The sequence below is a fragment of the Populus euphratica genome, unplaced genomic scaffold (genome assembly GCF_000495115.2).
Source record: "Populus euphratica unplaced genomic scaffold, PopEup_1.0 scaffold547.1, whole genome shotgun sequence".
Lineage (NCBI taxonomy): Eukaryota > Viridiplantae > Streptophyta > Magnoliopsida > Malpighiales > Salicaceae > Populus > Populus euphratica.
The window spans coordinates 143,898-158,299 of NW_011500429.1; the positions used below are offsets into that span (position 1 = coordinate 143,898).

At 34.9% G+C, this 14,402-nt stretch overlaps 1 protein-coding gene across 3 annotated transcripts; it reads right to left on the reverse strand.

Moving 5' to 3' along the window:
- Positions 1 to 79: 79 nt before the first annotated feature.
- LOC105114634 (uncharacterized) lies at positions 80 to 10,056 on the reverse strand. Of its 3 annotated transcripts, XM_011011235.1 has the most exons (14): positions 9,439 to 10,056; positions 8,536 to 8,608; positions 8,296 to 8,426; positions 7,777 to 8,166; positions 6,358 to 7,670; positions 5,812 to 6,224; positions 4,102 to 5,726; positions 3,875 to 4,026; positions 3,048 to 3,208; positions 2,311 to 2,471; positions 1,080 to 1,929; positions 854 to 975; positions 629 to 734; positions 80 to 293 (listed from the first exon to the last, which is right to left on the reverse strand). In XM_011011235.1, the coding sequence occupies exons 1-11, from the start codon at positions 9,616 to 9,618 to the stop codon at positions 1,735 to 1,737; spliced, it is 4,794 nt and encodes a 1,597-aa protein (XP_011009537.1). In that variant the 5' UTR covers positions 9,619 to 10,056; the 3' UTR covers positions 80 to 293; positions 629 to 734; positions 854 to 975; positions 1,080 to 1,734. The 3 variants fall into 3 exon arrangements, with proteins under 3 accessions (XP_011009537.1, XP_011009538.1, XP_011009536.1); XM_011011236.1 differs by having other exon boundaries at positions 80 to 280; positions 629 to 975; XM_011011234.1 differs by having other exon boundaries at positions 629 to 975.
- Between the last annotated feature and the right edge of the window lie 4,346 nt (positions 10,057 to 14,402).

The window sequence follows — 14,402 nt, forward strand, 5'->3', positions numbered from 1 at the left end:
CGGTTTTTTTTTTTTTTTTTTTTAATTTCCCTCTCTTTATTCAAAATCTTTTGCTATGATACATGTGTTGAAGTGGGTAAGCACAAAGATCAGCTGGGATTGGAATGGAGATGTTGGTGAGAATCTCATCATTCATTAATGTACAACGGATTATGAACATGGCTCCAGAGTTACAAAACAATTGAGATGCAGGGAACAAAGGTGGGGGAGCATAAAATAAACAGCACAAACTGAGACGGATAGTGCAAGAACCAGACTGCCACTGCCACTGCCACTGCCCCAAATCACTGAACCTGAAAATAGAATTACAGCTTAGAGACCACTAAACAAGCCACAGAAAAATCAAATTGCAAGTAGTTTCCGACCACTGCCTGCCTAATCAAGAGGAAAGTTGACTTAGTGCAATTTGCAAGCTCTGTGGAATGGAGTGAATTATGAGAGATTTAACTGATTAGGTCACAGTCAGAATTTATTGATGGATTACTACAACAATAGATAGATTCATTTCCAAACAACTACGTTTGCCAAAAAAATGGACCAATAAAGGAAGAGTTGCATTTTCATGATACAATTATTTAACTTCTATAATTTGTCATGATCAATTACAAATTGGAGAGAATTGCTTTACCTGCAGTCTGCATTCGCTGCCTGCTGGTTTAGAATGAAACAATCCCTCGGGAACAACCAAAAAATTCCCTTTAAGATAACTTGATTTTACATGTACATAACAGCCACTGCCAAGGAGTGCAGGAGACAGGGAGGGAGTCAGGGATCATACAGTATACCAATAAACAATCCAACTAAATGCTCACAACTACCATCACTCCACAAACCTTTTCGGACATAACCTCACCTCATGCAACAGTAATGTCATTTTTTCCACTATGAAACTATCCAACTTCTTCCTACTATCTATCTATTAACAAATGGGAAAAAGAGTTTCAAACTGCAACTACAAAAGCTCAACAAGGTAACCTGCAAAACCATATGAAAAATAGAATAAAAATTGATGATACAGAAGAAAGGAAAACAAAATATTGCTCATCAAATGAAAAAAGGAAACGAATTGCATAGCCAACCTGAGAATGCCCCATCATTTTTACATGGTGCTGTACCAAAGAAAGTGTGGTCTCTGATAGTCAAATCATGATGTTAGCAACATATATTACAGTTTCCAATCCTCAAAATATCTTTCGATGAGTTGTGAATAGCAAATTAACACTATGGCAAAACAAGAACTCCATCCCGGAAAAATAAAAAACAATCTCCATAAAGATGGGATCCTCTGATTTCAAAATTCTAAAATCCCATGTAACTTTATAGTTGGGGATCTCTACTCTCATTCCATTATTTCTTGAACCACAATCATTTTGGACCACAAAACTTCCTTATTTCTACAGGCTCCGAATTCTGCAGAGTCTTGTGAATCAATTGTCCTCGACACCAATCTTGAATGGCTTATAAGTGAGGTCATTGTCTGAATCAGAGAGCAGCTGAAGTATGATTACAAAAGGACATGCTCGAAGTTCAATATTATCCTGCAGTATACACATGTACAAAGAGCACTGAGCTGGCATCTTGTTGATAACTGATCCCTCAAAAAGACATATCAAGTACTGCAACGGAGAGATCAGGTTGCTTTTTTGCCTTCCCTAAAAGGCCAAATCCCAAGAATACACCAACCAAGCAAAACTTCCTCGAAGGTTGTTATCATCTCATTTAACAACTGGGCTCTTAGCGGCTTATAGCTTCAATTGCAAGCCGCACCATTCGTAGTAGTCCCTCGACATCTTGGAAGTTAAAATCAAGAGCTGTTTTAATGGAAGAAATGCCCTCTCCACACGGGACTTCTCTAAAGCTGGCATTAGCTGCTGCAAAAGCAAGGCGTGATTTTCTAGAGGCTTCCATTGCAGAATTTACATCCTGTGCCTGAAAAATCACATTTTATGATGCTAATATTCCTGACCATTTCATACAGATGTAAACTTTTGAACCAAATAATGGAGCACCAGCTTCTGTAATATATGACAGCAAAGTTTCATGGGTTGATTGACTCAAACAGACACCAACAAGTGACAATTTCATGACATATGGTGCATAACGAGAATAAATGTGATGCTCTTGTACTGGAAAGGAAGCACTAATCAACATAGGTGTTTCCTATCAAACTTTCTGTATGTTGTAATCAAAATATGTTCCTTGGCCAATATCTTTATATTCCAACGCTCAAAATTATGTTTTAAAGCTCCCTCAATGAGATAATTAGAGGACAAGAAAAGCTTTTTCCAACACAAAATCTGAAATACTTACAAATCTGAGCAACCGCAAAAAGTTGGGACGATTACGAGCAGCAATAATGTGACTTCCAGTCACTTGAGGAGAGCCAATACCTTTAGTCAATGGAACTTTGTCTGGTGTTGTTGTGTGATTCAGGTTATCAATATCAGAGGCAGAAGAAGAAGGTGATTCACCTATAAATTATGAAAGAATGGCATCACAGCAATTCACAAGTACCCATTGAATGCCCACATTAAGTATTTGGAAAAGCTAAGAGCCCAAAGAGTGACAAAATGTTTATATGACAAGAGAAATAAGAGAAATTTCAATCAAGTACCTTGGGATACAATACTAATACATGACAGCATATATCAACATAAAATCATAAATTCAGCAGGCATAAGATTTGGACAACCTTTCTTGAGTATCAAATGATTCCTATGCAAAATGCAGAAACTGGGAGCTGAATATATTGATTCATCAAAAAACATCACACTGAAATCACATCTGTGTGTCTCAATAAACTGTTCTTGTGTAAGAAGGTATGAAGTCCAAGAGGTCTGATTCAAATCAGTGTTTTATTACATATGATGACAACTTACAAATGAATTATGACTAAGTTTGGCATTTCCATAACAATGAAGTGCCAGAGGTGGTTTTGTCACATAGTAAATATTGTAAACCCAAACACAACTCCCAGGGAAACAGTGACCAATAGTGGTGTTACAGTCAAGAGATCAAAGTAGAGATCATTGCATGTTTCAAATTACCTGGAGGAATAATTTGTAAAGCTATCTGCAACTCATGCCGATCTCTATTTGCACTAGTATGTGAGGAATAAATTGCCCTCATGTATGCAACCTCCATGCATTTGTAGGCCAGAGCAGCAGCAGCCATGTCTTTGGACTTCTCGTATTCATGGGCGCAAAACCTAACATATCACGAGGTTTAGCAAAGGAAGGCAGTAAGGAGGCTGCAATAACTCATTTATTCCATTAGAAATGAAATCGTCAATGGAAAATGCTAACAATTTTTTATTAATAATGAAAAAAACTCCTGAGTTAGATAACAAGTTTGAGGAGAAGTCAAAGCACAGACAAATAAAAAAAGGACAGCTAAGAGCCTTAGTTCACATAGTATGACACAAATGCCATGTAGTTTAGTCATGAAAGTATTTCCACACATTACCCAAAAAGGAACAAATACAAAAACACTAATGCAACAAATACAAACAATTGTTGTTTCAATTACCACGTGGAAAAAGTGTTCTGCAGCTAAAAAAGGAAATAAAAACATCAACCAAGAGGCCAGGTTAACCTAAGCCATGTGCCATTTGTGGTCGAATCAAAGTTAAAATGTCAAATCCCAACAGAGTGAAAACAAGCAAGAGATGCACAAAAATGGTACCAGCATTTCCAGCATCTATTTGGCCAGTTCTAGGTTTCTAACTGTTTAAACAAATAGAGTCACCTTGTTGCAAGTTTAAAAGGATAAACTAACAAACAAAAAAGGCATCATTCCATGGTTCTAAAAACATTTAAACCCCCCATCCCATCCACCAAAAGAACACACTTCATCAAGCTCCACACTGACTTACTCGCACAGTTTTGCAGTGCTACTGTAAACTTGCATTGGCTCTCCATTTTTGGCATTCTCACCACCACAGGTTTCCAACAGAGATGCTCCATGAAGAAACTTCAGAGCTGCCTCAAAGTAAAGCCTTGTACTCTCAAGATTGGACCCAGAGTTCTGCAGAAGGTAACCAACATTGGAAAGAGTTGCATATTAAAGAAAACAAATTCTTAAAAGATAAACTATAGAAACCTTCAGACGATCAGCCATGTGTTTCAGATTTTTAGCTTCTTTCAAAGCATTGTTAGCAGCCTGACTGAAGGAATCCCTTTTAACTGCACCTGAAGCATCATGATCCCTGACCCTGTGCCCATTTGATGAGGCATTTCTGGAACTGCTGTGATGGTGATGCATCCCATTTGGATGATCAACCTCTCGAATCTGTTTCAACCCTTTCAATTCATTATCCCCAGCAGAGGCATTTACAGCCAACATATTTGCCCTGTTTCCTTCGTGGGACCCAGGATTTGGATAAGGGCAATCAGCAAGTGTCTCATTTTGAGCTCTTCCAGAAGAAGGCTCCTCCACACTCTGCTTTGCAATAGAGACTGTATCATGGTTTCTGGTAGCATCAACTTTAACATCCGAATAACTGGGTACTCCAACATTTAACTGATTCTCTCTTTTGCTATTATCACTCAACAATTGTCCTGCAGAGTCCTTACCAACATGTTTATTCTGATTTTCCTCAGATTTGATCCCAAGCTTCACTTCGGCCTTGTTTTTGCAATTTGTTGGTTTTACTTCACAGGCAGGTGCTTGTGCATGAAAGGAATTAGAAACTTTAACTTCATTTTCAAACTCAGAATTAAAATTCCTATTCTTGTCTTTGGACTGTGAAGAGGAACCATTTCCAGACTTCCTTGGATGAGACCCATCAACAAGATGGTGTTTTTCTATTTGTGTTTTATCATCAAGGGATGGATTACTCCCACCATCGTCTTCCCCGTCAAAAAATCTTCTCAGGCCACCTAGGGCAAAGAAACCAGCATCAGCAGAATCATCTTTCTTGGTGACATTCTTTCTTGCTGATGCAAGTTTTTCTGGCTTTGAAACTCTCATAGGTGATGATGAAACTGATTCTACTGGTGAACCTTTTGCATCATGGAAATTGGCTTTGGTTTTGTGGGAGCTAGAAACTTTGGAAGAGCTAGAAGTAGCTGCCAGATGTAACAGTCCCGAGTCCCTCTTCAAAGAATCCACACCATCCAAGCTCTGCTGAGATAGGGTGCTCCCTAGGTCATGTCCTTGTTGCTGATTCTTTCTGTGACTACCTTTTTTGTCTATCCTACCATTGCTTTTACTTCCACTGGCCTCCTTCCCTTCGGACCTGGATACTCTGGCCTTCTTACCTTTCCTGTAGTCATTTCCATTCAACTCCTCCTTGGCCAAGATATTACTATCCTGGATATGATGCCCAGTCTTTGAAAGGGAAACATGATAGGGTTGGGCATCATAACTTTCCTTCACTCTCCTTTTCTTTGTATCTTTGTCATCACAGTGGCCCACATCCACAGACCCATTATCCAAGGAAGTGCAGGCACCATCCTTTGTTTTTCTAGAAGAAAGTTGAGCCCAGTCATTTTGATCATGCTTTATGTTCTTAAAAGAACAATCGTTGTGTTTGGGAAGATTCTTCCCTGATGACGTAGTAATCAAAGCATTGCTTGAAGTAGGACCCACCTTTTCAATTGCCCCACCATGGTCAGATGTCCAATCTTCTGGCAAATCTTCAGTTCTAATTTTCTTAGCAGCTTTAAAAGAATCTTGATCAAGATCTCTTTTGCCTTTCCCCTTTGATCGCTTAGAATTACCACCTGAGTGTGTGTTAGCAAAGAGGTAAGTTTTACGCTTCAAGAAACAGAAGTTTTAAGGCACAAAAAGCTACTTTAAATCCTATACCTCGGTCAGAACAAACGTCCAGTCCTCTGTGCTTCTCTCTCTGCTTATGTTCGAGTTTCTCCACAGCTAAATGGCTAGACTTGCTCAGTGTCAAGGAATGGGGTTCAGTTACCAAAGGAGATGGTTTCACATCATTTAAGCTTCCATTTGTCGCCGATACCTGTAAGCTCTTCTTTGCAGGGTTTGACAACCGAATAGGTCCACCTTCTTTATATGTTATATTTGGTAACTCCTTTAAACCATGCTTTTTTCTAAGCCCAACATGTGAATCAAGATTTTGGTGGCTCTGATCAGCATTCCAAACATCAGCCATGGCTACTCCAGATATATTCCCACCAGAATTGTTTTGTTTAAGAGACCGAGTTGAAAGTGTTGTTTCATCCTCACTAAAACTACACTGGTTCATACCAGGCCTAAGGCATTTATGATTTAAAAATCAAACATCAGAAGATGAGGAAGATGCATTAAACCAGCAGATTTTATTTCTAACTACTCAATAGGATTTGTTGTTTCTCTGCAATGTGTAAAATGTAAAAGGGTACTTACAGCCAGTCAAGCATGCTACACAGCCATTTTTCAGGCAGGTCATCAGGGTTTGTACGAGGTGGAAGAAGCCGCCATTTTTGACACTTGTCACAACAGACCCAATTATCTTCACCAAGAGCAGTATCAGGTATGGGCCCGTCTCCATTGTGCACAACTCCAATTGATGCAGCTTTAGGAAATGCTTCAGATGTTAACAGCTTGTCCACTTTCTTACTGCTTGATCTTTCCTTAAACATGCTGTTACTTCCATGCGTGCTCTTTTCAACCATTTCTAAGTCCCCCAGCTTATCATCATAATTCTTCACCAATGGACTTGTCTGGATTTCTTCTTGTTCTAGTTCTATGTCCCCAAAAAACTCTCTGTATCTATCACCAGGTTTTCCAGAATTCTTTTTTAATTTCAAATCCTCTGACTCCCCTTTAGTTGTATGTTTGTCTGCACAACTGATCTTCTTATTTTTCAGTGACAAAGATGAGCCAACCCTCAGACTCTCCTTTGGTGCCTCGGCAACTACATTGCCATGACTTTGACTTCCCTTTAGTTTCTTTTTTCCCTCAGAACAGGACTCCTTAACATGAGGTAACTTCATACCTTCCTGTTCATAAGGCATAGCTTTCTCATCAGCATTCTGTTTGGGAGGTTCTGATGGAGCCTTTCTCCCCTTGGAAACATTTGAGTCAATTTTGACTGATTCATAAGGCTTTTCTCCTTTGCAATCACCATCTTTCTTTGGGGAGACTGACTCACTGCAAAGTGTGCTAGTTTTTTTATCTTCCCAAACCTTTCCCAAGGACTTGGATTTGGAATTATTGATCCAGCCATTCTCCTGGATCAATATTGGCACCAGCGAGTCCTCTTTAGTAAGACCAGAAAAACCTTTGTCACTCATCACTCCCTTGGACACATTAGATGCCCTCCTTCCTTTTGAAGTGCCAACAACAGCAGAATATGAATTTGACAAAAGTGGAAGCTTTAAGGTGTTCGAAACAAGCTCCTCACAAGCAAAAGTGTCAAGTTCTGTCTCCTTTGATATAACACCACCATTCCCAGAATCCTTATTAACATTGCTGTTGGATTCTGCTGAAAGTTCATTTCCTGCTATTGACTTTATCTTCTTCTCTCCAAAAATTGTCCCATCACCCTTCACAGAGCTAGACCCATTCACTACAATGCAAGAATTTTCTGTTCCGAACCTTGGAACAGGCAAGCATTCACTGTCTTTGAGTAATTTTTCCTTCTCTTTCAAGTGGATTAGATCATCAGGAAGAGGTGATAGCAGCAGAACTCCAGGCACAGGAAACGATGTCATTATCTGCTCAATCACAAAATCAAACCAAATACATTCTCATCATTGCCGAGTTCCAACACAAAGTGGAGTTGTACATGACAGGTTAGAAACTTTCAGGGAGAAAATTTACCTGAAGAATATGAGCAGGAGATTCAAGACGAGCATCTTGAGGTTCATGAGACATCTCGTCACTCTCAGAGGGGCTGTCATCCAGTGAGGAAGATGGTGAGACATCAAGCCCAAGACCACTGTAGATGGCAGCATTTTTTTGTGTTGACAAGTTATCGGAACCCACTTTGATTCGAACTTTCAGCATTTTCTGGTCTGGTAAACTAGCACATTTCCTGTTTACAGATTCATCTCTAGGAACAACTTCCTCAGCAAATTGAGTGGATGGCACATTTGCTTCTTGTTTAACAGACTCGTTCAAGGAGGATGATGTTTTCAATACTGTGGAGGAAGGTTCAATTCTTACTGATTGAGATGCAGTTGACGAAGATACAGAGCTATGGCGACCACCCTATTTTAAGAACAAATAATAAAAAGTTCAAGATAGTAACTCCAAAGTCAACAAAAATTTAGCTAAAGGTTCCTTCTTGAAATCAATTATTAACTAGTGATATGCTCAATAATGAAAACATATATCCACCTCCAGTTGCAAATGATTTGGAGATCTAGTTGCATTGAAGTGTTGAATTTTTGGTGAGGTTCTTGGGTGAGACCAAACAGGAGACCGCTGATATGTAGGCAAAAATGAACCATAACTACCAAACTTGGCCCCTGTAGAAATTTGAAAATCCCAGAACAATAAATATCATAATACAAACTCTAATTTTACACAGTTGTTTTTTGCTGCTGAAACTCCACCTTCTGCAGTATATTGACTTACCCAAATTCTCAGCTGAAACTCCACCTTCAAAATCTTTTTGAAAGTGTCCCAAGACATCTTGTAGTTTCTCACCCTTGAAAAGGAAAGAGGGAGAAGCAAGCAGTTGCATATCAGGAAAGAAGAAGAGTACAAATATACACAGGTATAAACTGACAGAACAGCAAATAATTGAAAGAGCTGCAACCTTTGGAATAAAAAACACTCTATACATCTCATGTTTGTATACATAGGCACCACAAATTTCAACTAGGCAATTAAGTGTCAGGGAGCTATTATAAGTGAATTAAGAATGTTGACTCCTGGTTCTAATCGAGATACGAAAATCTAAAATTCATGAATTCAAAATTTCGATAATCAGTCACATGCTGCTCAAATGACAAACTAAAGTTTTCAAAAGGTTCATTTTCTGGAACTTGCTTGTATTCGCATAGTCCATGCAATCCCACATCACTGAATCATAACCAAGTACATCTTTATAATAATTGAACAAGCTCAGCACATATTTCATGTCTCCACAAGAATGAAGCTGCCAAAACATTCACTTTGTAGATCAAACTAAACCAAAACACCGTGTTTAAACATCTAAAGCCAATAAAACCCAAGCACTAAAAGAAAACCTACTATTTTCATCTACCCTTCCCTTCCAAAATCCCGAGCAATTATGTTCTCAAGGACCAGAAAGGACATATTAATCAGATAAAAATTACCAAACTCAACATTGCAAACAACCAGAATTAAGACTTAAACATCATAATTTGGATCTAAAGCACAAAAGAACAACAACAAGAAATAAATTCAACAGATGATATAGAGCACTAACAAAACAAGACTTTCACAAAATTAAAATCAAACTTAAATTATTCTCACAGACATATTACAAAGAAAGAAAAAAAAAAAACTTACTATGTAAGAGAGAGCAATATCAGGGTCAATGCTCTCATCATAATCATCATCATTGTTGGTGTTAATGTTATGGTAAGAGCACGCTTCCCCTTCTTCAAGCTCAGTATCTTCCATCTCTCTCTCACTACCAAACCCTAACCCTAAATCCTCTCTCGCATCTCTCCTCCCCAAAGAAATCATCAAACGACAACTACAAAATGTTTAAAAAAAATCGAAAAGTAATTTAAGCCCACAAATCCATAAATCTCTCTCTACAATACCAAACAGAAAAACAAAGCCAACCCATTTGACGAAACCGAAAACCCACCAAAGATTTCCAGTGAATTAGACCCGATCACTAGATTCAAATCGGTACCAACCGATGTTTGAATTTTTATTCTTTTTAAGAACTAATTATTAATTAAGATTTTAAACAAATGATATCGGTAATAAGAACAAAAAGAAAAGAATTTGGTTTGATTTATTGGGTTTGGGTTTTCGATAGGGTGCGATCTCTGTAGCTGGAATCAATTGCCCAACTCTCTCTCCCTCTCTCTCTCTCTCTCTCTCTCTGGATTTTGGTGTCTACAGCAGCCGCGGCTTTTCTTTGTTTTTTTTTTTTCACATTCATTTTTTTGTTTATTCTTCCAAGGAAAATGTTTGTTTAAATTATTTATTTATTTACTTTGATAAAATAAAAAAACTAAAAAAAGGAGAGAAACAGAGCGATCTAACCAGAGACTGAGGAAATAGAGACTAGTGTTTACTATTTACTCTCCGTTTTTTTATATATTTATATTTTGACCTCTGCAGCTTCTCTTCTTCTTTTTACTACGCTTCCTTTGAAATTTTTAAGACCATTTTTGCCAAGCCCACCAGTCTCAAGTCCTTCGACTTTCAATCCGAGTTTGAAATATGATTTTTCACTCTTTTTTATTTTTTGTTAAAAAAGACTCAATATATTGTGGAATTTTTACAATTTCGTAGGTCATTTATAAACTTTCATACCATGAACACAATTTATTTAGGCATTTTATCACTTGATTATATCTAAAATCAATGTCTCTATCGGATTTGATTTTAGTTGTTAGAAGATACAATTGGTCCAATTTGGACTCGGAAGTTGACCCTTCCAATTCTTAAATTCGTATCTTCACTATTTTGAAATGTAAGTATGAGATTGCTTGAAAAAAATATCAATTATTGCGCGCACCAAAATGCATCCTTAGAGCCTTATTAAAATTATTAAAGCAAATCCAAATTGTATATAATATATTACAAAACTTATAAAGAGTTTTTTTATTATATTTGTCATCACTAATTTTTTTATTTTATTTTCAACATATTTTTTAAAAAATTTAAAAAATATCAAAATTCATAAAAAAAAATATGTTTTTGACACCATTTGAATAATTTCTGGTTATTTTGTAATTTTTAACCATTTTGTGTATTGTTTTTGTATTGAAATATTTTTTAGAAAAAACTAAGTAGAAAAAAAAAATAAAAATTAATCCAACAAAAATAGTTTTTTAATGAGTAAAACGTAATTGAAAAAAAAAATAAAGAATAATTTAGTTTAAAAATAATAATTACAAAAAAAAAGGGAAAAAAGCAAAGTTGTCTCATGAAGGGAAATTCTTTATAAAAGTTGAAAAATAAGGAAACTCTTTACAAAATTAGAGGACCAATTATTTTTATATAAAAAAACATTGATAAAAATAATGATTGATTAATTAGTTTAAAATAGTATGGTCTAACTCTAGTCCCTATCTTTAGAATTTGATTAATGAAAAACTGAATAATAATAATAAAATTATCCTTGTATTAGTTGTTCTATTAATGGTTAATTAATCTAGGATGAAATAATATTATTCCAGGTCTTATCTTATCTTTTGAATGTTAGTTATCAGGTATTATAATCAATTAATATTTGATCAATAAATTAATTATTTTTATTAATTATTAATTAATTTAGGATGATATGGTTCAATATTGAATCATGAGAAGTTAATAAGTAAATAATAGTACAAATTAATACATGCTTTAGGATATTAACCAATAAATTTTTTAGTCACCCCATGATCACTTCAATTTTGACAAAATCAATTCAATATTTTTATCATTTATTAAATAGCCTAGAATTTTTCAGTCACCCCATAATCACTTTAATTTTGACAAAATCAATTCAATATTTTTATCATTTATTAAATAGCCTAGAATGGTACGGTCTAATAGCAAGTTCTATTTTCCAGATGTTGCTTAATGGATAATATGAATTTTTCAACCGATAATAAGCCTTATGTATAGGTTTGCACATCATTTCCAAATAATGTAGGATGGTAAAGTCTAATAGCGAGCCCTCTTCTTTGAACATTGTGTAATGGATAATAAAAACAATACCTTAAATAACATACATATTAGTTTAGGTAAATCCCATTAAAACACTTTTATAATTGAAAACAAACAATAATAAAACTTATCTTATGTAAGATATATAAAGTGATTGATTAGTACTTAAAAATGCATTTTTATCAAGATTTTATATCATTATTTTGCACTTGAAATTTCAATAACTCTTTAACTAAAGCATGTTTTATAATAACATATCTAATAATATAAAATACCTTTAATTTATGGTAAATGTTTGACACAACTAAAAGATTAATGTCTTCTTCCAAGTGCAGGAATGTCAAAGTAATAAGTAACCCGGTAAGACCAGGGTCGAATCACAGGGAGGTTAATTGTACAAATTATAAATAACAATTATAAACAACAACAATAACAACAATAATATTAGTAGCAATAATAATAGTAATAGTAATAGTAATAGTAATAGTAATAGTAATAAAGAAAAAGAAGAAGAAGAAGATGAGAACTTTGAGATGAAATATTAATATAAGGATTAAACAATGATAATAATAAATGTCAAGGTTAGAAGTTTCACTAATGGTATGTCAAACAAGTATAGTATAAACTCTTATTATTCAAGTGGAAACCACACACAAAGGAGGTTCCAATCATATTATAAATTGTTAGCATGATTACATTAATTATCTTATTCGATTAATGCTAATACTTGTAAATCTCATTAGGCATTCATGATTATAACTTATGTTAACAACAAATCAAGTTCTTTTCATAACTCCGGTGTCGGTTATACCATACAATATGAGCTATGAAAGTGTCAAGCATTTGTTGTACCAAGTGTTATACAACATAAATCTAGATTAGTCATTTAACAAGCAAAGTATTAAAGAGTAAACAAGATAACAAATATAAAACATGTTAGTATCAAACATTAAAGTCCATATTAAGTTTACACTATACTTATTCTTACACCATTAGTGTAACCTTTTCACCTTGACATAACTAACTTAGCTAGACATAATGAAAGAAAGCAAAATAGATAAACAAAATAAGAACATAAAAGTTAACTAAGTAAAGGAAAGGAAATGAAAGGCATAAATAAACAAAATAAGAACATAAATAAGATAAAAGTTAACTAAGTAAAGGAAAGGAAATGAAAGGTATAAACTTGATATTAATGAAAGCAAAGCATAAACATTACAAAAAATACAAAGATAGAAAGGAAGAGCATGATCTTGATCTAGAAACCAAGATGCCTAAATGCATGGCAAATGCCTTCTTTTATAGGCCAAAATTGGAAACTATTGATTTGATGACTAATTGATGAGTGGGTGATTAACTCTTGACTTGGTGACAATCCTTATCTTCTCTTGTCTACCCAAAACGTTATTGATAACGTCAAAATTAGAGCCACTACATGAAAGTTATAGGAAATTGTCTTAGCTTTCTTGTGTAAAATATTGAGGTCATTTGGACTTCTAGAACTCTAGATACAGGCCAAACACTAAATAGTGCTCGGGCTAGAGGACAGATTCAGACTTTTTTGTTGTTGCTATAATTTGGACTTGAAAATGGCCTTTCTAAGTCTTAGGCTCCATATGAAAGTTATAGGCCTATATCTTACCTTTCCAGCCATATAAAGTAGACTTACATTTGAGATCTACAACTCTAGATATAACCCAATTACCGAACAGTGTTCCGGTTTGGACTGCATTAACATCTCTTTTTTAAGTTTGGCCATCTCTTTGTCCTTTCAATTTCACTTCTTAAATTCATCAATCAATTCTTTCATTTATGTGATAGGCATGCATTTAAAATCAACATTTACCATAAATTAAAGGTATCTTATATTATTAGACATGTTATTATAAAGCATGCTTTAGTTAAGGAGTTATTGATACTTCAAGTGCAAAATGATGATAAAAAACCTTGATACAAAAATGCACTTTTAAGTACTAATCACAGCCCCCAACTAGCTTATTACTAGTCCCTAGTAATCAAAGCATTAAAATAGAAAAATAATTTGTAAATTCCACAAAGCAAGGTATTCATTATTCAACTTCCATTAATCTATCTAGATAAATAAACTCTCATTAAATTTATATATCTGCTCAATACCTCTTAAACAAGATATTAATAAACATTTATTTTGTTCTCAATATATCAATATATAATTATGGGTCTTTACTTTGAAGAAAATAAAATTCTTGTTTTAATGTTTAAGGTTAACTTTCTTGGGTTGTGATTTTTTTTCATTTTTTTTTAAATATATATACATGTAAATTAAAACACAATGCATCTTTAACCCACGTAACGAGCTTTCAGCTAATGACTCCCACACTAGTTGGTCTAAGGGCATTAGGTGTTGAGACACTTCTACGAGCTTAGTAACTCGGGTTGCAGATACTAATACGTAAATAGTGCAATGTTTAATTCCCTTAAACTTTTTTCCTCAACCCATGTAACAAGCGTTGGACCAATAGCTCCCAAGTTAGTTGACTTTAGGGTATTAGGTGTTAAAACACCCCTTCGGGCTTAATTGCTTAGGTTAGGGAGGCTACGAAACTAAACTTATCTATATTTTTATTATCATCATTTTTTTTTGCTCTTTCTTTTTG

Excerpts from the sequence above, each read along its gene's own strand:
- LOC105114634 (XM_011011235.1), bottom strand. The coding sequence starts at position 9,618 with ATGATTTCTTTGGGGAGGAGAGATGCGAGAGAGGATTTAGGGTTAGGG. Across the intron at positions 8,427-8,535 it reads AGTTTCAGCTGAGAATTTGG|GGGCCAAGTTTGGTAGTTAT; the intron begins GTAAGTCAATAT and ends AAATTTCTACAG. Across the intron at positions 1,930-2,310 it reads TTTTGCGGTTGCTCAGATTT|GCACAGGATGTAAATTCTGC; the intron begins GTAAGTATTTCA and ends GTGATTTTTCAG.